Source organism: Lampetra fluviatilis, chromosome 50 (assembly GCF_964198595.1).
Source record: "Lampetra fluviatilis chromosome 50, kcLamFluv1.1, whole genome shotgun sequence".
Classification (NCBI taxonomy): Eukaryota; Metazoa; Chordata; class Hyperoartia; order Petromyzontiformes; family Petromyzontidae; genus Lampetra; species Lampetra fluviatilis.
The window spans coordinates 9559170-9586563 of NC_136324.1; the positions used below are offsets into that span (position 1 = coordinate 9559170).

General features: G+C 55.6%; 1 protein-coding gene across 2 annotated transcripts; it reads left to right on the forward strand.

The window, feature by feature from the left end:
- Nucleotides 1–1912: 1912 nt before the first annotated feature.
- Nucleotides 1913–27143, forward strand: LOC144948700 (transmembrane protein 39A-A-like). Of its 2 annotated transcripts, none has more exons than XM_078878366.1 (10): nucleotides 1913–2308; nucleotides 4910–5032; nucleotides 9572–9794; nucleotides 11497–11580; nucleotides 14643–14806; nucleotides 15861–16037; nucleotides 16855–17032; nucleotides 18283–18470; nucleotides 19065–19185; nucleotides 19955–27143. In XM_078878366.1, exons 1-10 carry the CDS (start codon nucleotides 2283–2285, stop codon nucleotides 20213–20215), a joined length of 1545 nt encoding a protein of 514 aa, XP_078734492.1. In that variant the 5' UTR covers nucleotides 1913–2282; the 3' UTR covers nucleotides 20216–27143. The 2 variants fall into 2 exon arrangements, with proteins under 2 accessions (XP_078734492.1, XP_078734493.1); XM_078878367.1 differs by having other exon boundaries at nucleotides 1914–2308; nucleotides 4910–5036.
- Nucleotides 27144–27394: the final 251 nt, after the last annotated feature.

Here is a 27394-nt window from a genome sequence, read left to right on the forward strand (position 1 = left end):
CTGCTGCCTCTTCTCCTGCTGCTGCCTCTCCTCCTGCTGCTGCCTCTTCTCCTGCTGCTGCCTCTCCTCCTGCTGCTGCCTCTCCTCCTGCTGCTGCCTCTCCTCCTGCTGCTGCCTCCTCTCCTGCTGCTGCTGCCTCCTCTCCTGCTGCCTCCCCTCTCCTGCTGCTGGCCTCCTCTCCTGCTGCTGCCTCTCCTCCTGCTGCTGCCTCCTCTCCTGCTGCTGCCTCCTCTCCTGCTGCCTCCCCTCTCCTGCTGCTGCCTCTTCTCCTGCTGCTGCCTCTCCTGCTGCTGCTGCCTCCTCTCCTGCTGCCTCCCCTCTCCTGCTGCTGGCCTCCTCTCCTGCTGCTGCCTCTCCTCCTGCTGCTGCCTCCTCTCCTGCTGCTGCCTCTTCTCCTGCTGCCTCCCCTGCTGCTGCCTCTCCTCCTGCTGCTGCCTCTCCTCCTGCTGCTGCCTCTCCTCCTGCTGCTGCCTCTTCTCCTGCTGCTGCCTCTCCTGCTGCTGCTGCCTCTTCTCCTGCTGCTGCCTCTCCTCCTGCTGCTGCCTCTCCTCCTGCTGCTGCCTCTCCTCCTGCTGCTGCCTCTTCTCCTGCTGCTGCCTCTCCTGCTGCTGCTGCCTCTTCTCCTGCTGCTGCCTCTTCTCCTGCTGCTGCCTCTTCTCCTGCTGCTGCCTCTCCTCCTGCTGCTGCCTCTCCTCCTGCTGCTGCCTCCCCTGCTGCTGCTGCCTCTCCTCCTGCTGCTGCCTCTTCTCCTGCTGCTTCCTCTCCTCCTGCTGCTGCCTCTCCTCCTGCTGCTGCCTCTTCTCCTGCTGCTGCCTCTTCTCCTGCTGCTGCCTCTCCTCCTGCTGCTGCCTCTCCTCCTGCTGCTGCCTCTCCTCCTGCTGCTGCCTCTTCTCCTGCTGCTGCCTCTTCTCCTGCTGCTGCCTCTTCTCCTGCTGCTGCCTCTCCTGCTGCTGCTGCCTCTTTTCCTGCTGCTGCCTCTTCTCCTGCTGCTGCCTCTCCTGCTGCTGCTGCCTCTCCTCCTGCTGCTGCCTCTTCTCCTGCTGCTGCCTCTCCTCCTGCTGCTGCCTCCCCTCCCCTGCTGCTGCCTCTCCTCCTGCTGCTGCCTCCCCTGCTGCTGCCTCTCCTCCTGCTGCTGCCTCCTCTCCTGCTGCCTCCCCTCTCCTGCTGCTGCTGCCTCCCCTGCTGCTGCTGCCTCTCCTCCTGCTGCTGCCTCCTCTCCTGCTGCTGCCTCCTCTCCTGCTGCTGCCTCCTCTCCTGCTGCTGCCTCTCCTCCTGCTGCTGCCTCCTCTCCTGCTGCTGCCTCCTCTCCTGCTGCTGCTGCCTCCCCTCTCCTGCTGCTGCCTCTCCTCCTGCTGCTGCCTCCTCTCCTGCTGCCTCCCCTCTCCTGCTGCTGGCCTCCTCTCCTGCTGCTGCTGCCTCCCCTCTCCTGCTGCTGCTGCTACCGCTGCAGTCACCGACAGAGGCAGCAGCAGCGGCACTGCCGCCCGCTCGACCGCAGCTCGCGCCTTCTCCTCCTCCCCTCCTGCTGCTGCTGCTCCCACTGTCTGGAGCCCCCTTCCTCTCCCAGCCGCCCGTGCTGCCCACTGCCCGCCCCTTTCTCAGTTCCTCCCTCTTCCTCCGCAGTGCAGAATCAGACATATTGATGTATCCTATACTCGACAAATCCGATGAGCTATGCAGCTCTTTCTTGTACGTACGTGGAACTTATTTCGCACCGTGCGCAGCCACAGATGTCCAAACATGTGTCGCCACGCCCTGCGAGGTTGTGGGGCTATTTGCCCGCGTGATGTGTCAACAAAATACATGTTTCGTTTTTACTGAGGGGAGCCAAACATCGGCAGGAGGAGGCGCACGGAGGATGAAAAATCTCTGCCCTGGAGACTAACGTCGTGACGTCACCGCCCAACCCCAGCGAAGCCGTGCGTCGTGACGTCGCCGCGTAAACGCAGCGCGCGCTGCGTCGTGACGTCACCACGCAAGCGCGCGCTGCGTCGTGACGTCACCGCGCAAGCGCGCGCGGCGTTTACGCGGTGACGTCACGGCGCCGCTCGCCACGCGTCTCGTACAGTAGCAAAGAGTCGCTGTGGGGAAGGCGACGGCGACTTCGTGCGGCTCATCGGGGCAACGACTCCGTGCTACTTTGTGCGACTCAACGCGACTCAGTGCGACTCGGCGGGCAGCCGGCCCCGTCGCAGCGCGCGGCGAGTTGCCACTGACGAGCGCCGCGCGGGGATCCGGTGTCGAACTCGGGTGCCTGGGAACCTCCTCATCCTCCTCCTCCTATGCGCCAGCCACCACGCCGAGACGGGTACAAGCGCACACACACAGAGCCCCCAGCCCAGACTGCAGGGGCAAGGCGCGCTGTGAGCAGCAGCAGCAGCGAGGGATGCTGCTGCCGGCAGCGTGGCAGACGAGATGGGGGGGGGGGCAAGCACCGCGCCCGGCCGCCTCTCGGCTCCCTGGTGGCGATGTTGACGCACGCCGCACCGAGCACTCTGTTTGAGGCTGAGGCGACCTAGGGCAGGCCCAAGATCGGTTCACTCGTGTTGTGAGCCCTGGGCGGGCATCCGACTCGGGTCGCAGGGTTAGTAGCGCAGTGCGCGCTAGCTGCTACACACCCCGCCGTACACGATACATATGCACGTGTACACGTCTCTATGCATACGTGTCTATGTACACGTATACGGACACAGGTGTAGTGTGGTGAGTGAGTGGGTGAGGGAAGAGGTGGGTGAGTGGGTGTTTTTGTGTCCTGCAGTGTGGTGAGTGAGTAGGTGTACAGTCCACACATCATTTAAATGTACACACGTGTACATTGACAGTACTGTGAATGTACACAGACACGCGTTGTGAACATACTGCAATCATAGAGCAGCACTGTCAAAGTTGTCACGTGCAAGAGTTGAACACGTTTATTGGATTGAACGAGGTTATTCGCAAGAGCTTGGTGAAAGGGAATTGCAAAGTGGAGCAATGGGAGGGCAAAAAACAAAAATACAAGTTGTGGTGACGTGCAGTGTGGTGAGTGGGTGGGTGAGTGGGTGTTGTGTACTGCAGTGTGGTGAGTGGGTAGGTGAGTGTGTAGGTGGCTGAGTGGGTGGGTGAGTGTTGTTGTGTCCTGCACTGTGGTGAGTGAGTGGGTGTGTATGTGGGTGAGTGGGTGTGTGAGTGGGTGTGGCCTCAAGGTGCACATGGCCTGGCACAAGCGTCGTGGTGACGTCACCGTCACTTAGTGGCGAATGGCGGTTGTTGTGTCCAGCAGTGTGGTGGGTGGGTGAGTGTGTAGGTGGGTGGGTGGGTGTGTAAGTCGGATCGAGGGGGCTAAACGGGCGCGGCACGGGCTAGAGAAGAGATGGAGTGATGTGGTACAGGAGGATGTGGAGCTGAGTGGACTTGCCGATGACTGGGGCCAGCGGTGTCAAGATCGGCCTCAGTGGAGGAGTTTCGTGAAGGACGCTACTGGGCAGTTGGAGGCAGTCGCCCTCCAACAACAACGGAGGGCGGAGGAGCGACGCTCACAACAACGAGCGGAGCGCCGGGTGGCTAAAGCACAGCAAGTTGGCACAGTAGGGGGCACAGGTGGTGCATCAGCCAGTCATCTCGGTCATCTCGGTCAGTCGACCCGTGGCACCTGGGTCTGCCCCGTGACCTCCTGCCAGCAGGCGTTCGACACTTCACGTGGCCTCAAGGTGCACATGGCCTGGCACAAGCGTCGTGGTGACGTCACCGCCACTTAGTGGCGAATGGCGGTTGTTGTTGTGTAGGTGGGTGAGTGTTGTTGTGTCCTGCAGTGTGTTGAGTGAGTGGGTGAGTAGGTGGGTGAGTGTTGTGTCCAGCAGTGTGGTGAGTGAGTGGGTGTTGTTGTGTCCAGCAGCATGGTGAGTGAGTGGGTTAGTGTGTGGGTGAGTGGGTGTTGTTGTGTCATGCAGTGTGGTGAGTGAGTGGGTGGATGAGTGGGTGGGTGAGTGGGTGTTGTGTCCTGCAGTGTGGTGAGTGTGTGGGTGAGTGGGTGTTGTTGTGTCCTGCAGTGTGGTGGTTGAACACAGGATGAATGAGTTGAAACAATCTGGTCGACCTCAACATGGGTGGTGGTGAAACCATTGAGTGAAGTTCATGGGAAGAGTAACCATGGCGGTAGCTATAGAAGAGTGGCGAGGGGTGAGCGAGTGTGTGTGGACACCTCGGTCGCCAGGGTGGCGAGGAGATGTTAACTACCTCGCCTTGTATACACGACGTCCTGGGTTCGATTCCGACCCTTAACGCCCCGTGGTCACGGGGATTTTTCTCAGAGGCTTCCGGTTTTCCCCTCCACATTTAGAAACACGCGTTTCGAGTGTTTGGCTGCTATACACTTCCACGTGATGATAGGCCACTTCGTTGAGCTGTCATGTGTGGCCAGGTCGCTTGTGAAAAAGAGCTACATAGCTCAGTGGGCATGGGCATCACCTGGTAAAACTAAAAAGAATTTAGTTTTTGTAGGTCCTGTACACGCATCTGTGCCCTGCTTGTTGCTGTGTCTCTACTCGTGTCTGAATTCTCACTTCCCGTCCTAATCACCACAATGCACACCCCTTCGGGAAATGATGGATATTTACATGTGTGTTGCGTGTGTATTGTCTGTGTGTTTGGTGCGTTGCGTGTGTGTTATGTATGTTGCGTGTGTGTTTTGTGCGTGTTGTGTGTTGTGTTGCGTGTGTGTTATATGTGTGTTGTGTGTTTTGTGTGCTGGGTGTGTGCTGCGTGTGTGTTGCATGTGTATTGTTTCGTGTGTGTTGCGTTTGTGTGTGTTGTATTGTGTATATGTGTTGTGTGCTGTGTGTGTTGCGTGTTTGTGCGTCGCGTGTTTGTGCGTCGCGTGTTTGTGCATCGCGTGTTTGTGCGTTGCGTGTGACACCCCTGTGGCTTGCAGACACAGCGGGCGACTGGGTAACACGTGGAGCGGTCCCCGGGATGGCGGGGGGCCGCAGGGGCCCAGCCCGGCAGCAGTACCCCCGCGTGCCCCTTCCTGCGCAGGGAGGAGTGGGGGGCTCCGGCAGGTACCGCCCCCCCCCACTCGACCGGCGCTCGCCCCCCTGCTTTCGTCGTCACGTGGCTAATTGTGCAACTGATTATCCAGTGGCGATGCCGCCGCTACCGCCGCGTTGGGCAGTGGTGCAAAATCGCAAGTAACAAACAAAAAACTCAACGCATTCGTCAATAACACTGCGACCTAAAAGACGGAAAACAAATCTATATTAGTGGACGTTTCGTGTCGTGGGCCTTCATCAAAACACATTGCCCGAAATGTCGCCCTTTATATGTTTTTCCATTTAAGGCCGCAGGGTTACTGGTGAACGTGTTGAGTTTTTTCGTTGATCGTACAACGGCACATTTCTCTCTTCACATCCGCCGTGAGTTGGGGGCTGTTTACCAGACGCACCGCACTCGGCCGCCGGTCACGGCTCCTTTGACGTCCCCGATGACAACTCGCCTCGCACGGCAATCCGCAGCTGCCGCGGCGCTCCGCGTGGACCCAGCGGTGCACACCGTTGGGTACATTTACGGGGAAAGCCCAACTCGCCAGAACTCGTAGGGGTTAGTCCTGATCCGGCAAGCTGCTGCACCCAATGATAACCTATGCAGCGTGCGTGTCAACCCCAAACAAATCGGTGAGACCCCCCCCCCTCCTTCTATCGAAACATCTTGGGTGGGAACCCAAAATTGAAGCAGAACGCCAAGAAACCGAGAGAAACCTCGGCACATAAACATTTACCTGTCACGCAGCGGGCAAGGGCAAGTCTGATATTTTTTTAAAGAGGGGGGCCGTTTGGGCTTTATTAAATGAGTTTGGATAGCAGCAATAGGAGACTAATGTTCACCACTGAGTGAACACCTCCTTCCCTCATGGTGAATTAAATAATAATAGTAACCTAGGCCAGTTATGACTAGTTTCCCCGCTTGAACGTTCCGAGATGTTGACTACCTCGCCTGGTCTACAGGAGGTCGGGGTTTTTTTTCCCAACCCTGACATCTTCTGTATATTTGGAGTTTGTTTGTCTCTCTCTCTCCCCTTGGTCACGTGGATTCTCCACATTTAGAATCAAAGTGCGCTTAGAGTAAATTGGCTGCTACTATGAATGTCCACGTGATGACAACAAGCCACTTGGTTGAGCTATCGTTTGTGATCGCCAGGTCGCTTCCGAAAAAGAGTTACATAGCAGCTCATTGGGCCTTACCTGGTAAAATAAAAAAATAGTTTCACGTCGTTTTTAGTTTCTCATAGAGGCTGCAGCTGCCAGTGAGACACTGCAGCAAACGGGGCTGAGCGTGCGATTTACAACAACAGTGAGATAATTCATCGCACGGCCGTGAGACACTCAACAATGATGAGAAATCCCGAGTCCCGCGGCAATGATCCATTAGACTCGAAATGTACGACGTAGCATATTGCCAACCACCCTATACGTGCCAACTAGTAATACAAACACGTCTGAACGTGAATGTAAATTGATTTCTATGCATTCATTCTTCGGTAAGTAAACCCACGGCACTGTGCACTGTACTGGTGGTGTACAGTACTCGCCATGGAAGTGTTTTCCCGGCCACAGCAGCCACCAGGAAACCCAAGTTAACAAACGCAAGCCCCGCTCGCTGAAAGGGGATGCTAAAAGGGACGGTCACCAAAAAACCGTGAAGCTAAAAACAAGGTGCAATAAACACAGAACACGCGCAAATTGATTCGGAATCACATTGATCGCTAACGCCGAGTAAAACGCGGTGGCGGCGGAGGAGACGGAGTTGGAGAGAAACACGGACCGTGGAAGGCTAACGCCAGCACAGGGTTAGAAGGTAAAGACACCGTGCTAGTCTCACCATGCAACCCACGGTATAGACCAGGGGTCCTCAAACTTTTTAAACAGGGGGCCAGTTCACTGTCCCTCAGACCGTTGGAGGGGCGGACTATACTTAAAAAAAACTATGAACAAATTCCTATGCACACTGCATGCATATATCTTATTTTGAAGTGAAGAAACAAAATGGGAACAAATACAATATTTAAAATGAAGAACAAGTAAAGTTAAATCAACAAACTTGCCAGTATTTCAATGGGAACTATGAGTCTGCTTTTGGCTAATGAGATGGTCAGTGTCCGGTTCCATATTTGTCACTGCTAGTCGTAACAAGTAATGCAAGTGTGCATCCGTTAGTCTAGATCTGGTTGGAGATTTCAAATGTTTCATTCTGGAAAAAGTTTGTTCACAGACATAAGCGCTGCCAAAGATGGTTGCCATTTTGAGTGCATGGTTCCTGAGATGAGGATATGTCTCAGAGGGGAGAAATGCATAGAAATTATGAAGGCTGCTTGACTTGAATGCGTCTTTCAGAGTCACAATTCTGCAGTTCAGCCAGTTCCATTTGGTAAATTGTATCCACATTTTCAATGTCAATAGAAAATGGGTTACGGAAAAGCTGTATGTCCTGTTCATGGAGATGAAGCTCTTGAAATCTAAATTGGAACTCCTTTTGCAATTTTTCCAGTGAATCCACACATGTTTTGTTTGGGAATGCAACCAATGGTTTTTCCGCTAACAGATTTTGAGTTGTGGGGAGATGGCAGAAGTTTTCCTCCTTCACTTGTTTGATGAGGAGGCCTAATTTTACTTCAAATGCTTTGACATGTGATTGCATATCACAGATGAGCTTCCCCTTTCCTTGAAGTTGCACAATGAAACTGTTGAGTAGCTCTGTTACATCTGTCAGAAAGGCAAGGTGCCATTTCCATTCTGCATCATTGAGCTCTGGTACTTCTTTGTTTTTTGAAAACAGAAAAGCTGTCATCTGTGGAAGTAAGTCATAGAAACGTTTCAAAACTCTCCCTCGACTCAGCCAACGGACTTCTGTGTGGTACATAACATCTTCATAGTCAACATTTAGCTCAGACAGAAATTCCTGAAATTGTCTGTGGTTTAGTGCATGAGCTCTAATGAAGTTAACAGAGTCCCACTTCAGTGATTTACTACACAGCGCTTGTTGGTGGATGAGGCAGTGTATGGCTATTGGATGAGAATGGTTATGTTTGTCCATCTCTTGGTTAATGCGAGCAATTACTCCTGTCTTAGACCCCACCATGCTAGGAGCACCATCAGTTGTCACACTGGCTAGTTTAGCCCAGTTCAGCTCCAAACCATTCACAGTTTGGCAAACCTTTTCATAGATATCCTCTCCTGTAGTTGTTCCTTTGATGCTTTGCAGTGCAGCAAGCTCTTCTGTGACTTTGAAATAGTCATTCGTCCCACGAATAAAAATTAGAAGTTGTGCAGAATCACGAACATCATTGCTTTCGTCGAGTGCTAAGGAAAAATAGAAATTTTTTTTTGTGGAGTTTTGCAAATGCTGATGGAAATTGTCTCCCATTTCTTCAATCCTCCGTGTAATTGTAGGTCCTGAAAGACTCACTGTACTAAATAAATCGGCCTTCTCTGGACACATCTCTTTGGCAACAGAAAGAAGGCATTCTTTAACAAATTCTCCCTCAACGAATGGTCTGCCAGTGCACATTATTAGCTTGGCAACTTGAAAACTTGCTCGCAGTGATGAAATATTTAGCTGCTTTTGCTTCACAAAAGTATTTTGCTGAGCTGTTAATGTATTTTTCAGTTTTAATATTTTATCTTTTCTCACTTCTCCGACCAAACAATCATATTTATCTTTATTTTGAGTTTCATAGTGTCGACGTAAATTGTATTCTTTGAATACAGACACTATATTCTGGCATATCAGACACACAGCTCTTTCCTTGTACTGCATGAAAAAGTAATCATAAGTCCACTGTTTTTTGAATATCCTACACTCCGAGTAAATTTTTCTCTTTCTTGACATCATTGTTTCCTAGGGAGTCAAAATTGCTATTAGTAAAATACCAATATATATACAGCGCTACAAAAACAATATACCAGCAATAACTTTGCCCACACAGAGACATACAGACTGCACTGCCCATCAATGCAGTCTGATTGGGGGGACTCGGCTTTTACCCCAGGCTCACACTAGTGCGGGTGCCATTAAAAAGTTAATTACACCTGCAGTTTTGTTCACAGATCGCAGCCCAATGAGTGCTCACCAGCGCAGCCCAATTAGTGCTCACCAGCGCAGCCCAATTAGTGCTCACAAGCGCAGCCCAATTAGTGACCATGGGCCGGAAAAATGCCCTCGGTGGGCCGCATGTGGCCCGCGGGCCGTAGTTTGAGGACCCCTGGTATAGACCATCTCGTGAACCACTCGAGTCCACGATCCTGCAACCAGCACTTGCTCCTACAGTCTGTTAAGGCTATACGGGTGATCTTTGTCTTTTTCTAGGTGTTGGTTGTGTGTATTTATGTATGCATACACGTGTGACCACGTTTTGTTTACGCTTATCAATCGACACACCCTGGACTTCCTTGCAAACTAAATTTCCCATCTCAAGTGATTTCCAAGGTGAAATATCAAAATATTCTACATATCACGAGTTTAATCATCGATACCCATCGATGAATCATCACATCCCCTGTTGACTAAAATGAATCTGCTTCTCCCCCCTCCCCTGTGGTAGGAATGGTACGGCCTCGGGGCTGAATAGCCCCCCACTGGCCGCGGCGAGCGGGCCGTACCAAATCAAGCACGCACGCGTGCCGGACGTGGCGCTGGACAGCGGGCTCGTCTTCGAGGCGCTGCTGCTGGCGTACCTGCTGCTGGCGCTGTGCATGCACTACGTGAACCTGTACAAGACGGTGTGGTGGTACCCGCCCGAGGGGCCGCCCTCGCACACCTCGCTGGTGAGCCGGGCAGCCCGGGGGGGGCGGCTGGGGACCGCGTGGCCTGGCTGGTAGCGCCGGTAGCGCTGGCTAGTGGTGATGTTTACACGCCACATCATGTACTCATTTGAGGGGAGGCCCAAGACCGGTTCAGATAATTGTCACTGATGTTGGCCGTGAGCGGGAATCGAACCTGGGTCGCCAGGTTTGTAGAGCAGCGTGCTAACCGCTACACTGCCGCTCCCCGCGCACGCACGCGCGCGTGCTCGCGTTCTTTGCCAGAGTCTTCTAATTCCAAACGATTATATTATTACTCCTGCACGAAGTGCACATTGGAAGCCTGCTGCTGTCACATCTGGGGCAGAGCACCCAGTTCCTACCTCACTGCACTGGATAGAATTGAGAGTGAAGCAGTCGGGGTGGTTGATGATTCCGGTCACCCCCCCTGCCCCCCCCTCCCGTCGGCAGCCGCCCACCTCCTTGTCGCTCCTCTGTCACTGCTACCACCACCACCACCGTGGTTGCTGTTCTCTCGTGAACTCCTTGACTCCTTCATTCATCTACCAGGGTTATCGACTTCGTCAACCAGACACTGATTGCTTCGTCTCATCCAGCCTGTGCTCAACCATCGGTCACAACAACTCACTCGCCCACTCACCCGCTCCTCCACTTTCTCACTCGCCCGCTCCCCCACTCGGCCTCTCGGCCACTCGCCCTCTCCCCCACTCGCCCTCTCGCCCACTCGCCCTCTCACCCGCTCCCCCAATCGCCCTCTCCCCCAATCGCCCTCTCCCCAACTCGCCCACTCACCCCCTCCCCCACTCACCCTCTCCCCCACTCACCCCCTCCCCCACTCGCTCACTCGCCCGCTCGCCCTCTCCCCCGCTCACCCTCTCCCCCGCTCGCCCTCTCCCCCGCTCGCCCTCTCCCCCACTCGCCTTCTCGCCCACTCGCCCTCTCCCCCACTCACCCTCTCCCCCACTCACCCTCTCCCCCACTCGCGCACTCGCCCTCTCCCCCTCTCTCCCACTCGCCCTCTCCCCCACTCGCCCTCTCCCCCACTCGCCCTCTCCCCCACTCGCCCATTTGCCCACTCAGCCACTCACTACACTGCAGGTCACCGCATGTCTCTCTCTGCTTCTTCCCTCGCACTGCTCCACGTGAGAATTCCCTCCCATCATATGTTTTCCCAAGCTTTCGTAATAATGACCTTGCTCAATACAAGAAACGTGTAACACTCTTATCTGTTGCAACTTTGACAGTGCTGTTTGTTGCTGGTTGCTTAACGTTTTGGGCCTCTGGGCCTTTTGCTCAGCAGCTGTGTAAAACAACCCGGCCTCAGGGAGGGCCCTATGAAGTAGCTCTGTGACGTTCTCTGACACAAGGTGGTACACCGCTAGCTAACCGAACCCTAATCCAACCAGGTCGCATTTGGTACCCAACTCGCAGCGACGGCTACAAGTTCTTATCCAGGCCGGGAGTTGAGCTCACCCCACCCTTCCTTGGCGGTTGATAATATGAGCACCACTTTTGGGCTTTCCTACGGCTGTAACAGTTCCCTCCATACTAATGTGGAATTTCCAACTGCTGACATCAGAGCCACCGAGGGTGACGAGCGTTCGTCTCGCACTTGTCTGGGCGTGGCGAGCCGGGGTCGCTCGCGTTCCGTGGCCGCTGCCGCTGGTAACGAGTGCGTGCTCCGCTCCCCCCCCCTCCCCTGCAGAACTTCCACAAGATCGACTACCACCTGGTGGCGTTCATCGGGGTGCTGCTGTCCCGCCGCCTCGTGTGGACGCTCGTCACCGAGGCAAGGGCTGTCGCCGGTCACCCGCCATCGAATGGTTCTGCGCAACACTCGCCTTTTCGCTTGTCGGCGTGAGATTGCGGCCTTACGCAATCGGAGTCACTGGTTCCACGGGTCGCCAAGTCGGTGGCGTGATCAGGGTTCAGGTTTAGTAACGAGCGGTGACCCCCCCCCCCCACCGAACTGGCGCGTGAGAACGTTCGAACTGCGCCGTTACGAAACGACGTATCTATTACAGCTCGTTACGTAACGACGTATCTTTATGTAAATATTAAAACTTACGGGTCTTTGCCAATTTGCCCACGGTTGTGAGGAAATGTTATCTCCCTCGCCGGATATGCAGAAGTTCGTGAGTTCGGACCCAACCCTGACGATGCCTGTTGTATGTTTGGAGTCCGCGTGTTCTCTCCAAGTGGTCGCATGCATTTTTCTCAAGGTCCTCCAGTTTTTTACCCCCACATTTAGAAACGCTCGTTCGGACTATTTAGCCGCTGCTATAAATTCCCACATGCGACGATAAAGCCACTTCGACGAGCTATCGTGTGTGGCAAGGTCTCCTTTGAAAAAGTGGTAATAGCTTGGTGGGCTTTACCTGCTCAAATAAAATAGTAAATCCACTTCTGGATGGAAGGACTCACCGCGCCTTGTATGTGATGGGGTGTGCACAACTCCTTGACTGCGTTTGCGTTCAAATACCGATCACGCTCGCGCGAGGAAATAAGAACCCTATTCTAGATGCCCCCCACCACCACCACCCATGGGTCCAGCAGGGCGGCGGTGACGCTGGAAAGGTCAAAGTTTAACTCCTCCTCGTCCTCTGCTGTGTGCGTGGACCGGAGAGGGCGCTCCGATCCTCGGGTTTCAACGGAGAAAAAGCCAAGCGGTGTTCGTGGGAGGAGGGGGAAGGGTGACAGTGGAGGCGTTGCACCAGCGTTGTGTATCGCAGTGGTTCTGAAACGGGGGCACGCGGAACCCTGGGAGTATGGAGCAGTGTCTGAGGGGGTTCGTGAGGTGATTTATGAATGTGTGAAATGATATCATACGTGAGAGTCATCGGTGAATAATCACGTATGAAACTGCCAATATAAAATAACTACGATACAATTTAAATCCATATGGTAACCTAGAACGATATAGAAGACCTTTATACGCTCATTAATTGTAAACAATGTAGTTTCCAAGAGTAACCAGCAAGCGCAAAGCAAATGACGTCACGCATGCAGAGCGTTCGTTGATTTAGTTTTTATTCCCTTGCAGTTACCTCCCTCCCAACCTCCCTCCCTCCCATCCCCTCCTCCTCCCCTCCCCTCCCTCCCTCCCAGCATCCCTCCCAGTGGTGTGCGCACCCCCACCGTGGGTAGAACTCAAAACGGGCGTTCATTATTTTCGTCAACTAGAGGACGAGCGCCCCAGTGTTGAGGTCTCATTTTACTGGTAGGAACGAAGTGGACCAGACCACCAATAGATTAATGTGTCTGTCCGTCCGTCCGTGTATCAACATCGCCCCCTACTGCAAACACTTGGCATGACCCTGTCCGACAAGATGGCCGCCCGCTCCCCCTGCGATCTGTGAACTAAACAAGATGGACGTCGCTTCCGGCGCCTCACGGCGAAACTTTAAACTTCGCTTCAAATTTACTTTACTGAAACGCAGCACGTTTTTTTTTTTAATTACTTTACTGAAGCGCAACACGTTTTTTTAACACAGAGACAAGAAACATTTATTAACACAGAGACGAGATACATTTAATCGCCTTATTTGTGCACGAAAAGCACGTCGCGAGGCCTACTGCAGGGAAGGCTTCGCGAGGCCTACTGCAGAGAAGGCTTCGCGAGGCCTAGTGCAGAAGGCTTCGCTAGGTCTACTGCAGAGAAGGCTTCGCGAGGCCTAGTGCGGCAGGCTTCGCGAGGCCTACTGCAGAGAAGGCATCGCGAGGCCTACTGCAGAGAAGGCTTCGCGAGGCCTACTGCAGAGAAGGCTTCGCGAGGCCTACTGCAGGGAAGGTTCGCGAGGCCTACTGCAGAGAAGGCTTCGCGAGGCCTAGTGCAGAAGGCTTCGCTAGGTCTACTGCAGAGAAGGCTTCGCGAGGCCTAGTGCGGCAGGCTTCGCGAGGCCTACTGCAGAGAAGGCATCGCGAGGCCTACTGCAGAGAAGGCATCGCGAGGCCTACTGCAGAGGCTTCGCGAGGCCTAGTGCGGCAGGCTTCGCGAGGCCTAGTGCGGGAGGCTTCGCGAGGCCTAATGCAGAAGGTGGTGGTGGGGGGTGGTGGGGTGGTGGTGGTGGGGGGTGGTGGGGGGGTGGTGAGGGCTGGTGGGAGGGGTGGTGTTGAGGGTGGTGTTGGGGGGTGTTGGGGGGGGGGGCTGTCAACTGCGCGTCACCAAGTCGTCGGCTCCCGCGAAAATCGCCGCGTTTTGTCGTCACGGCGTCGTCGATTTGATGGCGTCGCTGAGATAAAAGCGCCTCCTCGCTAAAGTCGCTCGCCGTGAAGTCTGCAAACGACCACTTCGCCCCCAAGTAGTTGAAGACGGGGGACAGTCGACACAGCGGCGTCCACACGATTCCTCGGCCACCCACGATCACCACGATCACCACACGCCGCCCTCACCACTTAAGCAGGGCGCGTTGCTAAGGGGCGGGGTAGAGGGCGGGGACTCGGAGCCTCTGGCGCGCATCGCTCCTCCCGATATCCCTGTACCGATACTAAGTATTATTCCTACCAGCCCACCCCGCAGGGTCCTGTTATCTTTAATTTATATAGCGTCTTGATTAAGGCGCTGAACCAATAATTAACTGTTTGTACAGCAGAATAGTGTGATGATGAGATGGCTTGATGAGAAGGATGGCAGTGCGTGAATACAGTGATGCGTGAAATAAGCGGATGAGAGTGACAATGAGCGGTTAGTGATGAGTGAGTGAACGGATAGAGAAGTCGGGAAGAGGGATGGTGTGTTAATGATGGGGAAGGGGAGTTGGGGATAGCAAGGGATACTCGGTGAGTGTTTTAAGGAAAGAACAACGCATCGATAGAGCGAGGCTGACTGCTGACCCGCTGTGCCACCTGCAGGTGAGTCAGTGGCAGGCACGGCCCTCGCCCGCCGCCTGGCGCTACGCCACGCTGGTGCTCGCTCGCCTCGTGCTGCTCACCGGCTCCGGGTGGACGTTGTGCTGGGCGCTCATCAACCTCTTCCGCAGCCACTCGTTCATCAACCTGCTCTTCCTCTGCTATCCGTGAGTGTGCCGGCGCCGCCGGCGCCGCCGCCGCCACCACTGCACGAACACGCGGAGTGTACGGAGCGGTGGTGCACTGCTTCGCAATTCTGCACTGTCGACTCGGCTACCCGACCAATAACAGTGGTGAATGTTTGTGACGATTATCTGGACCGGTCCTGGACCTCCCCTTGGTCGACTCGGCCTCAAATGATTACGTGATGCAGTGTGTAAACATCAGCACTGTGGAGACAAAAGTAGCGACGCAGGGCTTTGCGCTGGCCACCCACCCCCTCGTGCGCCGTACTGGCCTTCATCGGTGCTCGCGAATGACGCTGTCCCCGTAACCTGCCAGCAGCAAGCACCTAGTCTGGCACGAGCACCGTGGTGACATCACTGCCACTGTGGCGACTTGCGGCTGTTGTGGGTAAACGTGTCTGGCCCCTTCGTCTGTTAAGCGTTTGCCTGCAGTGCCTTTTGTCAAAGTAGGTTTGAGGCTTAAGCAGAAGATTTCATCTTCATGCAGGTATCCCTTGATTTCTGAAAGGGATGCGGTTCTTAAAAAAATACGGGATAAGAATGAAAACGAAATTCCATAAATCAGAACGGATTTTCGAAACTTTGTCAGCGAACTCACCATAAAAGATCTGCTGCACGTTGGAATGACTGGCAGGGTGACGTGGAGGCGTCACTGCTGCCACTGCAGAGATACTGTGTGACGCTGTCGCCGATGGATGACGACACAGCCTCCCGGATGGCTCTTGTTCGATAATCTCATAGGGTGTGGCCGTAGTGAAATTTCACAAATTCTATTTCGTGAATCGAATTTGTCATTTACTTGAACGCAATTTTTCGCAAACCGAATGTTCATAAAGCGAGGGATACCCGCATGGGTTTATGTCATCATCGTCGGCCATGGTCGATCCACTGCTGAATGAAGGCCTCCCCAAGTCGCTGCCGCCGCCTCTCACATCCTCGCCCCGTGTGTAGAAGCATGGCGTTAGCCCGGCGGGCGCACAGCGTTGATCCGCAATGCTGTTTCTTGGGTTTCATCGTGAGCGCGTGTGTTTCTTAGGTTTCTTGTGTACATCCCCCTATATGGGCTGCACCACGAAGGGGTGCGGGGCTCCGACGGCGGGGGCTCGGAGCTCACCGCCAGCCCCCCTCCTTCACCACGGAAACCAGCGGAAGGCAGCGATGGGGAGGAATCCAAGCCGAGGCCGTACCGGGCCCTCATCTTGGAAACGCTGAGGTAAGGCGCGGCGGGGGCCACTCACATCCGCCACACCGGCAGTGTCGTCGCTACCGCAGAGTGGTGGTGCCGTGATTAGCACCCTGGATTATGAGCCCGGCAAACCGAGTTCCTTTCCCGGACACGGCTAACATCAGTAAGCCAGTGAAATCTAAAATGGGTCTGGTCCCCCCTCCCCCACCCATTCACCAACCCGCACTGCCCAGCACGGTGAAGGACTTCATCCAGCAGTGGATTGGCAAAGTCTGTAAATGATTGTAAATATTGACGACTGTGAAATGGGCATCAATGCATCTTGTGCAGTGTCACTGCACCACGACTGAAATAGGCCTTGAGGTTGGCGGGAAGTGTCAACATTTTTTAAAATGTTCTGCGTGGCTGGACAGGTCTGCGAAGGAGGCGTATTGTCCGCAGCTTAATTGTCCAGCACGAAGGATCGCGCTGCCTTGCGAGAGATCAGAATATTTATTTCTACTGCAGGAGGAATCCGATGAGCTATAAAGCTCTTTTTCACAGATTTCCAGTAGGGGCACGGGGTAAGATTGTTACAACAACAAACAACAACAAACAATACAACAAACACGATAGTAGTGCAGAGTACAAGCAAGGTAAACAAATAACCCAAACACATATAAAACTAAACCATCCCCATCCTTGCAGGCAAAGCCCACTGAGGTATTCAGAAGTGACCTGGCCACAAATGATAGCTCAACCAATGGCACACCCAGGGTAACGGAGAGGTTGGGGGGAGACAGAGGCCCGCGGTGCGGTGCGTGCCGGGCGGCTCCGTGCCGATCGGTGTCCCTCCCGTCGGCAGGGAGCAGTTCCACAGCGGGGACAGCATCCCCACGCACGCGTGTGTGCTGTCGCCCGACCTGGTGCGTGCCGAGGTGCACATGCTCAAGACCGACTTCAACAAGCGCATCAAGGAGATCCTCTTTAATTCGCTGTTCAGCGCCTACTACGTCGCCTTCCTGCCACTGTGCTTCGTCAAGGTGAGCGTCGCTGCTCCACCGGGCGAACCCACCCCCTCCCTCCCTCCTTCGCTCCCTCGCTCCCTCACTCCCTCTCTCCCTCCCCCCTCCCTTCCTCCTTCGCTCCCTCGCTCCCTCACTCCCTCCCTCCCTCCTTCACTCCCTCGCTCCCTTTCTCCCCCCTCCCTTCCTCCCTCCTTCGCTCCCTCGCTCCCTCCCTCCATTCTTCGCTCCCTCGCTCCCTCACTCCCTCCATCCCTTCCTCCCTCCCTCCCTCCTTCGCTCCCTCCCTACTTCCTTCGCTCCCTCTCTCCCCCCTCCCTCCTTCGCTCCCTCCCTCTCTCCCCCCTCCCTCGTCGCTCCCGCCATCGTTGGCCGCGGTCTCCCCGCTGCGGCGGAGCGCTGTGCTCCTGGCGCCAGCGCCGCGAGCCGAATCCATCGCGCTTCGTCTCCTCGGGGCGCCTCCCTCGGCTGCCACGCTCAATATTCTCGATCACCAAATCGTCTTCGTCGTCACAGTCAATTAAATGAGTACTCTAAACACACCGGTTTACGTCGGGGAATGCGTTCCTGAAGATTGCGATGACAGATATCGAAACGACGTTTGCAGGGCAGTAGTGGGTGGTGGAAGCGAAGGCCGAGAGAGGGGACGGGTAACCAGAAAGGATGGACGACAATGCCGTCGGTGACGTAAGTGCTGGGTGGAGGCGACGCAAATCTGGTAGCGGTGTTAATAATAATAATAAAGTGACGACGCAAAAGGGGGAGACGTAAATCGGGCTGTGACTGTACTCTGTGTCCGAGCTCGCTATCTGATGAAACTCGAAACAGTTTGAGCGAAATGTTGATGCTAAGAGCGTTATTCCGTCAATGCATTGGCGCGTATAAATAATATCTTGGTAAACACGGATGGTAAAGGGTAAATGACAAGGTGTATAACCACCTTGTGGCGGAACCCAAAAAGACATCTGGGTCAGCGCAGTGGCTACAGGAACCCTCGTTTCAAGTTAAACGTGAGTGCAGCTTTTCATGAAGTCAGTTGTGGTCGCTTTTCTTCACTGTCTCACTCAATCTAAAGACCACGTGCATGCGTGTGTGCGCGTCGGCCAAAACCACTGACGATTATCTGATCTGATCTTGGACCTCCCCTAGGTCAACTCGGCCGCAAATGAGTACTCCTTCGAGTGCCGACCCAGCCTTCATATGTGCTCGCTAACAGCACCTACCCCCCAAAAGGCTACATGGGGGATGTTTGTCTTTGTCGTCCACAGAGCACGCAGTACTACGACATGCGCTGGTCGTGCGAGCACCTCATCCTGGTGTGGGTGAACACCTTCGTGATGCTCACCTCGCAGCTGCTGCCGCCGCGCTACTGCGACCTGCTTCACCGCGCCGCCACCCACCTGGGCCGCTGGCACCGCCTGGAGAGCGGCGCCTACAGCCACACGCCACAGCACGCGTACGCCAGCCGTGCGCATGGCGCCCACACGCCACAGCATGCATACGCCAGCCGTGCGCATGGCGCCCACACGCCACAGCATGCATACGCCAGCCGTGCGCATGGCGCCCACACGCCACAGCACGCATACGCCAGCCGTGCGCATGGCGCCCACACGCCACAGCACGTGTACGACAGCCGTGCGCATGGCGCCCACGAGACAATCACGAGACACTCACAAGGCACCCACAAGGCACCCACAAGGCACCCATACGGCACCCACACACCCCTCACACATTACCCACGCGGCACCCACGAGACACTCGCAAGGCACCCACGAGACCCACGCGGCACTCACACATCACCCACACGGTACCCACGTTGTGCCCACGTGGCGCCCACACACAGCCACTCACACGCCACTCACACGCCACCCATGCGGCACCCATGCGGCACCCATGCGGCACCCACGCGGCACACACGCGTCGCCCACGTAGCACCCACGCGGCGACCTGCCGCCCTCCGTACATTATCACTGACGGCTCTCGCCCCACCAGGCTGTTGAGGCCCCGCGGGGATGTCTGTCTGTCTGTCGCCCCGTGCCACCGTGCGCAGTTGGTCGGAGACGACGATCTGGCCCCAGGGAGTGCTGGTGCGGCACAACAAGGGCCTGTACAAGGCCGTCGGCTCCTGCAACGTCGCCGTGCCCTCCGATGCGTCGCACTCGCGCTTCTACGTGAGTGCGCCGCCCGCGGGGGGGAGGGATCAGGTTGGGCGGGGGCGAGGGAGGGCGCCAGACGCCACGTGGGCCTCGGGGGGGGCAAACCGCGAGACTCGCCTGAGTAAAACGCTCTGCGGTCCGCTCGCCACTTGGGTCAACGCGTATTTTTTTACCGTACGCTGGTTTCGGTTCGTGTTTGGCAGACGCAGAGAAAGCATAGGGGTCGGTGCATTGGAGTACAGCGCAATAGTACAGGACATGTTCAACTCCGCTTGACGTTCCACGGTGTGACAGCACCGGTGTACGTTGGGGTGTTTTTGAGGGAGATCAAGGCGCTAGATTGTTTATAAATGTCAAACTGTGGAGTAAGTGGACGTCGGTATGACTCACAAAACCCGAACGCACCGTCGTGGGCGTTCGGTATATGAGCGTGCCTCCCTTATCAAGACGTGTGAACACATTACTGAGTGGATTACGCTCCTCAGCGGGTATACGTGCTATGCCGAAGGTAACAGAAACTGGTATCTGCCATAGGAATGTGGAATTTTCACCGCTGTGTTTCTCTCCGCCACTTGCTGATGAAAGGCATATCGATATTAGGAAGCCAATGGGGCTATGCATTTATAAATCATCTAGATGGAAAACATTTCTCTAGAAGTGCTTTTTTGTTTGGTTTGTTGTCCTTCCCCAGCAACTCCGATTTGTACAATAATGGAAACATTTTAAATCGATTCCATCGGCATGAGTGGCGCACTTTTCCCGTTTGACGCGCCCGTTCCGCCAGTTTCTCTTCCACAAGCCGCTGAGGGTGCTCAACTCACTGCTGGTGCTGGAGGGCGGCGTTGTGGTGTACCAGCTGTACTGGCTGGCGCGCTCGGACCGCTGGAACCACGCCCTGTCCGCCGCACTGCTCCTCTTCGCCAACTACTGCCTCGTGTTCCGTCTGCTGCGGGACCGCCTGCTGCTGGGGCGCGCCTACGGCCACGACTCGCCCCACGCCACCGCCCACGCCGCCGCCCACGCGGCCGGCTCGGCCATCGGCTGAGCGCCGGGCGGTCGCGACGCCGGCACCACCCCCCCACACCCCCCCCCCCCCAACAACGCGCGCACGAACGCATGGACCGCGTGAACCCGGCGAGCGGAGGCAACGCGTGCGACCGCATCGTCCCCGCTGCGACGAAGGTGCAACGCGAACGTCACTTGGCCTCGTCTTGTAAATAGGGAGCGGGGTTTCCCCGAGACTTTTGAAAGCAAGATGCAACCGAGCGGCTCTTGCGTCGTGGATGCGTGCCCCCCCCCCCATGCCGTGTCCCATGCCCAGCGTTCTCTCGCGAAGTCGGGGGAGCGCTCCGTTTCCCCGGCTGCCAGTTTCGCGAGGAAGACTCGGAGGGCAGGAGGGGGTTGTGGGAAATGCGGCCGCAGTCGTCGCCCGGCTCGCCTGTCGGCGGCGAGGATCAACGCGGGCACCGTGCGGCGGTTCCCGGTACTCCTGCGGGCGCGCCCGGTAACTTTGTATGCGGGGACACGCCAGTATCCCCCCCCCCCCACGTTGATGAGCCCTCCGTCAGCGACACCTCACCTTGAAAGTCGGCACCTCTGCCAGTTTCCTGATTCCCACGTCGCCGCACTGCCGCGGCTGGCGCCGTGCACGCCATATGGTGTGTGTGTGTTGTGAGTGGTGTGTGTGTGTTGTGAGTGGTGTGTATGTTGTGAGTGGTGTGTGTGTTGTGAGTGGTGTGTGTGTGTTGTGAATGGTGTGCGTGTGTTGTGAGTGGTGTGCGTGTGTTGTGAGTGGTGTGTGTGGGTTGTGAGTGGTGTGTGTGTGTTGTGAATGGTGTGTGTGTGTTGTGAGTGGTGTGTGTGTGTTGTGAGTGGTGTGTGTGTGGGTTGTGAGTGGTGTGTGTGTTGTTGTGAGTGGTGTGTGTGTGTTGTGAGTGGTGTGTGTGTTGTTGTGAGTGGTGTGTGTGTGTTGTGAGTGGTGTGTGTGTTGTTGTGAGTGGTGTGTGTGTTGTTGTGAGTGGTGTGTGTGGGTTGTGAGTGGTGTGCGTGTGGGTTGTGAGTGGTGTGTGTGGGTTGTGAGTGGTGTGCGTGTGGGTTGTGAGTGGTGTGTGTGGGTTGTGAGTGGTGTGTGTGGGTTGTGAGTGGTGTGTGTGTGTTGTGAGTGGTGTGTGTGTTGTTGTGAGTGGTGTGTGTGTTGTTGTGAGTGGTGTGTGTGTTGTTGTGAGTGGTGTGTGTGTTGTTGTGAGTGGTGTGTGTGTTGTTGTGAGTGGTGTGTGTGTGTGTGTTGTGAGTGGTGTGTGTGTGTTGTGAGTGGTGTGTGTGTGTGTTGTGAGTGGTGTGTGTGTGTGTTGTGAGTGGTGTGTGTGTGTGTTGTGAGTGGTGTGTGTGTTGTTGTGAGTGGTGTGTGTGTGTGAGTGGTGTGTGTGTGTGTTGTGAGTGGTGTGTGTGTTGTTGTGAGTGGTGTGTGTGTGTGTTGTGAGTGGTGTGTGTGTTGTTGTGAGTGGTGTGTGTGTTGTTGTGAGTGGTGTGTGTGTTGTTGTGAGTGGTGTGTGTGTGTGTTGTGAGTGGTGTGTGTGTGTTGTGAGTGGTGTGTGTGTGTTGTGAGTGGTGTGTGTGTGTGTTGTGAGTGGTGTGTGTGTGTTGTGAGTGGTGTGTGTGTGTTGTGAGTGGTGTGTTGTGAGTGGTGTGTGTGTGTTGTGAGTGGTGTGTGTGTGTGTGTGTTGTGAGTGGGTGTGTGTGTGTTGTGAGTGGGTGTGTGTGTGTTGTGAGTGGGTGTGTGTGTGTTGTGAGTGGGTGTGTGTGTTGTGAGTGGGTGTGTGTGTTGTGAGTGGGTGTGTGTGTGTTGTGAGTGGTGTGTGTGGGTTGTGAGTGGTGTGTGTGGGTTGTGAGTGGTGTGTGTGGGTTGTGAGTGGTGTGTGTGTGTTGTGAGTGGTGTGTGTTGTAAGTGGTGTGTGTATATGTGTAAGTGGTGAGCGAGTCAATCCCCTCTCCCACAAAGGTGCGGGTCATGTGAACATACTTTACCGCGTTGGTCGGTTGGTGAAGGCGAATAGAAGTAGAGTACAACAATGGAGCTGGCTGCACCTTCCCCCTGCCGACAGCTTCGCCTTATCAGCGTGGGACAGTGCAGGTGCCTCGACCAGTATTCAGCGTCGTGGCCCGACACAGTCCTAGCCGGCAAGAAGCACCTGCATCACCCGCTGCACCCGCTGCACCCGCTGCACTCACTTCACATGCTGCACACGCTGCACATTCTTGATCCAATCCGCATGTTGATGGTTATGAGCACCAGCTGGAAGCTCCGCAGCCATCTTCCACCACCGGTTCGCATGTCACAGGCTGACCCCTCTGGGCATGACGCTAGTTGGCTTTCCACATTGCCCCCCCCCCTCTCTCTCATGAAAAACAACAGTTGCATCATCTTGGGAAAAGTGTTTCTTATTCAAGAGCGGCGTTGGAGCGGTCCCCACGAGGCCGGCGACCGAGGGGAAGACCTAGGGCCGGCTGGTCGGACACCGTCATGAGGGCTGATCTTTCTTGGAGGTCGCTGCGTGATCGGGCGGAGGGTGGAGGGCGTTGGCAGTGAGATTTATCTTGCGAATGTCGATACGAGGTGACCGCGCAGAGCAACATATACGGAGCATAAAAAAAACCTCTTGAGAGGATGTGCGCACGCAGCCACCACGCGGCAGCCGCCACCGCCGCTGGCACGCCACGTCCACGTGCCCCCACGGCCGCCTGAACGAACGGGTCACCGGCGAGGTCCTTGTGGCGCGCTCGGCGCCAGGACTTGACACACGGGGGCTGGGTGCCGGGACTTGACACACGGGGGCTGGGACTTGACACTCGATGGCTGGGACTTGACACACGGGGGCTGGGTGCCGGTACTTGACACACGGGGGCTGGGACTTGACACTCGAGGGTTTGCTGCTGGGACTTGACACACGGGGGCAGTGGGGTTTGTCCGCATTGCTGCCAAGGTGGCTCTCACGGTGACATTGCAGCCGGGTGTTCACCTGTTGTGTGTCAGCTGATCGAGTCCGGGCGCGTGCGACATTGTGATTCAAGACACGTTCTCTACAACTGCCTCATGTTGGTGTCCTATAAATGTGCTAATAATAATGCTAAGAATGGAAGATTTCACAGCTCTTTTGTCAAACCACTGCTGGGTGAAGGGCTGCACTCGCGTGTCAATCTGGGCTGCTGTTTGACCATACTTCACCACGCTGGTCAATGCGAGGGGGGGGGGGGTGCAGGACCGGTTGATATCACTGCCACTGGTGTCTGTGGTGGCCGCGAATCCACAGCGCGCTAACCACTGCACCGCCATTCCCTCCGCCTCGATCAACCTACTTGGAACGTGGCGTGTGAGCGAGGTGGGAGCGGCTGTGTCTTTTGAATGGTTGGAGGCAGTGGGCCTGCGCCCCTTTCCTCTGAGCGCACTTCTAAACTTAAACTTCACTGTTTTTCATTTCACCTGGTAAGAGCCACTGAGCTACGCAGCTCCCTTTTCAGAAGCGACCCGGCCCCCAAATGATAGCTCAACGAAGTTGCTTATCGTCACTTGGACATTTATAGCCGCCAAATACTCTTAAATGCACATTGATTCTAAATGTGGACGGGAAAACCGGAGAACCCCGGAGGGACAACGGCACTTGAAAAGAAACGCGAGCGGGTAACACGCCGCCTCCTCCCCACATCTGCCCCTTTTGCTTAAAAGAGTGCAAACCTTTACACATCCCATCAGCCACACGGCCTCCTTAGAGTGCATTACTTCAAACACGAGCAAAATTCTGGGCCAGTTTCGGTGTCTCATCCCAGGAGTCCAGAGCTCACTCGGTCCCTCGGCGGGCGCGTAACGGCCGTGGGCTCCGATCACCGCGGTGCGCCAACGCTGTGGTGGTGTTGACGACGGCAACGCTGACCCCATTCCAGTCCACGATTGTAAACCTCCGCCGCCACGGCCCCCTTCACTCGCTCTGCCATCGTAAACCTCCTCCGCCGCCGCGGCGCCCTTCGCTTTCGCGATCCCACGTTTGTCGCGCTGGAGGTTCGTGCGTTTTTTGATGGCGCCTCATCGTTAGTGCCCCCCCCCCCCCCGAAAGAAGCACGCGCGTTCTATGGCCGAGTGCCGGCGTTTGCCGTTCGGGTGATTTGCGCGAGGCTTCTCGCTTTTATTTTTTTTAAATGTTATGTAAATATATTTTTGTATATATTTTAAAAATTAATTATTATTTTTGTTTATGGGCCACGGTTAGCGTTGGCAAGATATTTGTTTCCTCCCCAAGTTGCGATGTAACGTTACGATGCACCGCGGTCGACGATTGCTTTGCGTCGAGTGCTTTTCCAAGTGCAGTATTGGAGGAGGCCGTTGTGCGTCGCTGCGTTGGCAGCTGTGCGCAAGCAACAATGAATGCTGCTGCACTAAAAAGTAAAAACCGTAACAGGTGACGTTTTTGAGAAATGGGCCTTTTGATCATCTTACTTTGGATAGATGAAGCATTTTATATTTTTTAAAGATTTGTCTGACACGCTATATACCTGCTCGTGGGTCATGGCTCATAAGCAAGTCGAATACTTAATTTGGCAACATTCTTAAAACATTTTCCATCGGGGCCCCTTGGTATGTATGTAGAACTGCGTGTGGTGAGTCTCAAACTCTTCTTCACTCAATCTGTCTGGTCACTCGCTGTCTGATATGAGCAAGGGCAATTAACCGAAACGTTGCCTATTATGTATTTATATTTCCTGTTAAGGCCACGGTGCTATTGACGAACGCATTGAATCGAGAGTCATCGCTCGAGTGATGTCAGTATTGAGAAGGGGGCCGGTGTATGGGTAGAGCTTGTGATCTTCAGGTGACTGTTCAGGTGGCCTGTGGGTGCTGTTGGGTTCACGGCTCGGCACAGGCTTTCTGGCTCTGACTCAAGTGAGCCGACTCAACGGCACTCGCGTAGCTTGAGCCGGCTCCGAGCACGGCCCCAGCCAGGCTCGAGGTTTCCAGGGAGCCGAGCCGAGCCACGGCCGGGGCCGCTCTCGCTCATGCGTCTATTGGAAAGCAACCGGGCGGCTCAAATGCTGGAGACTGAGCCAGCGCCGTGACGCAGGATGCAGCCCTACATCCCTGCGATGTTTTCTCTCGGGGGGGGGGTCCGACTCCGCTTCTTCGCTGCTGTTGCCGCTGGGTACGGCGACCGTCGTAAACGTTCTCGTCACGTTGGGCGGCGACGCTTCGCCCTCGCCACGAGCAGAGCGACTGCCGTGCGTCGGGGTCGCGACGGGGGGATCTCCGTCCCCGTGGGCGGCGCGTGCGCGGTGTCCCCGCGAGCATGCGGCGGGCTTGAACCACTGGTGGAAACGCCACATTCCTGTGGCAAGGGCCAGTCTCTCCATTGAAACCTGACAGGACAGGTGTTTTTGCAGCGATGTTGGCCACCCGGAGGGACGACCTTTGGCTGATTGGACGCCCGAACGGGATTTGAACTCGCCACCTTGTGGCCGCCCGCCCCGTCAGCGTCGCGTCTCCAGCGGAAACTCGGCAGTCTGGACCGCCAGGGGCTGCGGGTGACGCGCTGTCGCCACCGCTCCTGATCCTCGTATGCCCTCGCTCGCCGCTCTGTCCGTACGTTTGTGGAACACATTTCGCACCGTACGTAGCCAACTCTTCTGTTGGAGGCGCTTCCACGTGTGTCGCATCTCTAGCGTAATCCGAATTTTGTGCCGCTCTGCTCCGCTGCCTCGCTCTTGTGTACGCTGTGCCAAGGTGTTGTCAGTGTCACAGCGTCGATAGGCATCATCGCCGAGGCCCGGATGTCTGCGAGTATTTGGCTGCTCTAACTTTCCACGTTATGATAAGCCACTTTGTTTAGCTATCATCAGTGGCCAAGTCGCTTCTAAAAAAGAGCCACATAGCTCAGTGGGGCCTTACCTGGTAAAATAAAACAACACGTTTTAGTTTATAGTCTCTGCTGCTGCTGCTGCAAACCCATTGCATCGATATCACTTGAGGAAGCGTGATGCAAAAAATATCACGCGAGGACTGTGGCTGTCGGGACGAGCAGCGTCGTGAGGGTCGCACAGCCCTCGCGACGGACTCTCGGGGGTCGAGGCGTGGGACGCTGCTCAAGGGGCTCCGCTGAGGGCTCGTCGAAGCATTTGTCAGTGTTATGGCTGCACGGCTGGCTCTGGTTGTGCGGTCGTTATAACATTTACTCGGGTTTGTGGCGTTGCGATTAGGTTGACAGCAGTGCTGGAATTGGCGTCTCTGTGTCCGAGTAGCGGGGATTGATTTGTACCGAGAATTGCACCGTTGTTGTGTTGAACTTGATGACGGTGGACTGCACAGTTTTTTGATAGGCCTTGGCCGAGTGAGAATTCAGGTCTGGGATTGGTCCGCAGTGGGAAATGTTGCCAGCCCTAAGTTGCGATTAAGTTTGTCCGATTCAAAGTCACCCACGGGTCACCGCTCAAACGAGCGATGGAACCGCGCTCTTCTCCATTGGCTACCCCGATCCAGTGGTGGGAACTCCACATTCCCGCAGTGGAGGCTACTCCCTCTATAGGACAAACCCACCGCTGGCTTTGGTGGTACGAATTCTATCGACCTCCAATTTGTTAGTCGTGGCACTCTGACCACAGCAACTGTCGGAGAGATACAAGTGTTTTTGAACTGCATTGTTGAACTGCAAAATGTAGAGTGTAGATTTAGGCACGTGTGCAATGTTCCCTTGTTCCCCTAAGTGAGAGCGAGAGAGCGTGATTCAGAGGCGTGGGAATCCACAGACAGGTTGCAAGGCAGCCAGAAACGGCCACAGAAATGTGCCCAAGCGGTGTGGTCCTACATTGGGGACATCTGTCCAAAGCGTTCACATCTCCGGAGCGGTAAGAGCAGCCGAAGTGATGTGTTCGTTAAATCCTGCCTCGTGCAAAGTTCCTCCAAGTGGTGAGTCACCGTGCCCGGGATGCTGAGCGCGAGGGGGGGGTGGGTGGGAGCATTGGGGTTGACCGGGTTTGCGGGGGTCGTGACGCGCCGTGGCTCGGCTCGGCTCCAGGCACGCTTCTTCACCCACAGACGCCGGCTACCCGCGACATTGGCCGTGAAGCGTTGGCGCAGACGTGCCCGTCCGGGAGCCAGTGGCAGGTGAAGGTGAACGAATGACGGAGGAGCATCAGCGCCGCCTGTGGCAACCGCCCGTGGCTCGATAATCCGGGCAAGTAAATCGCA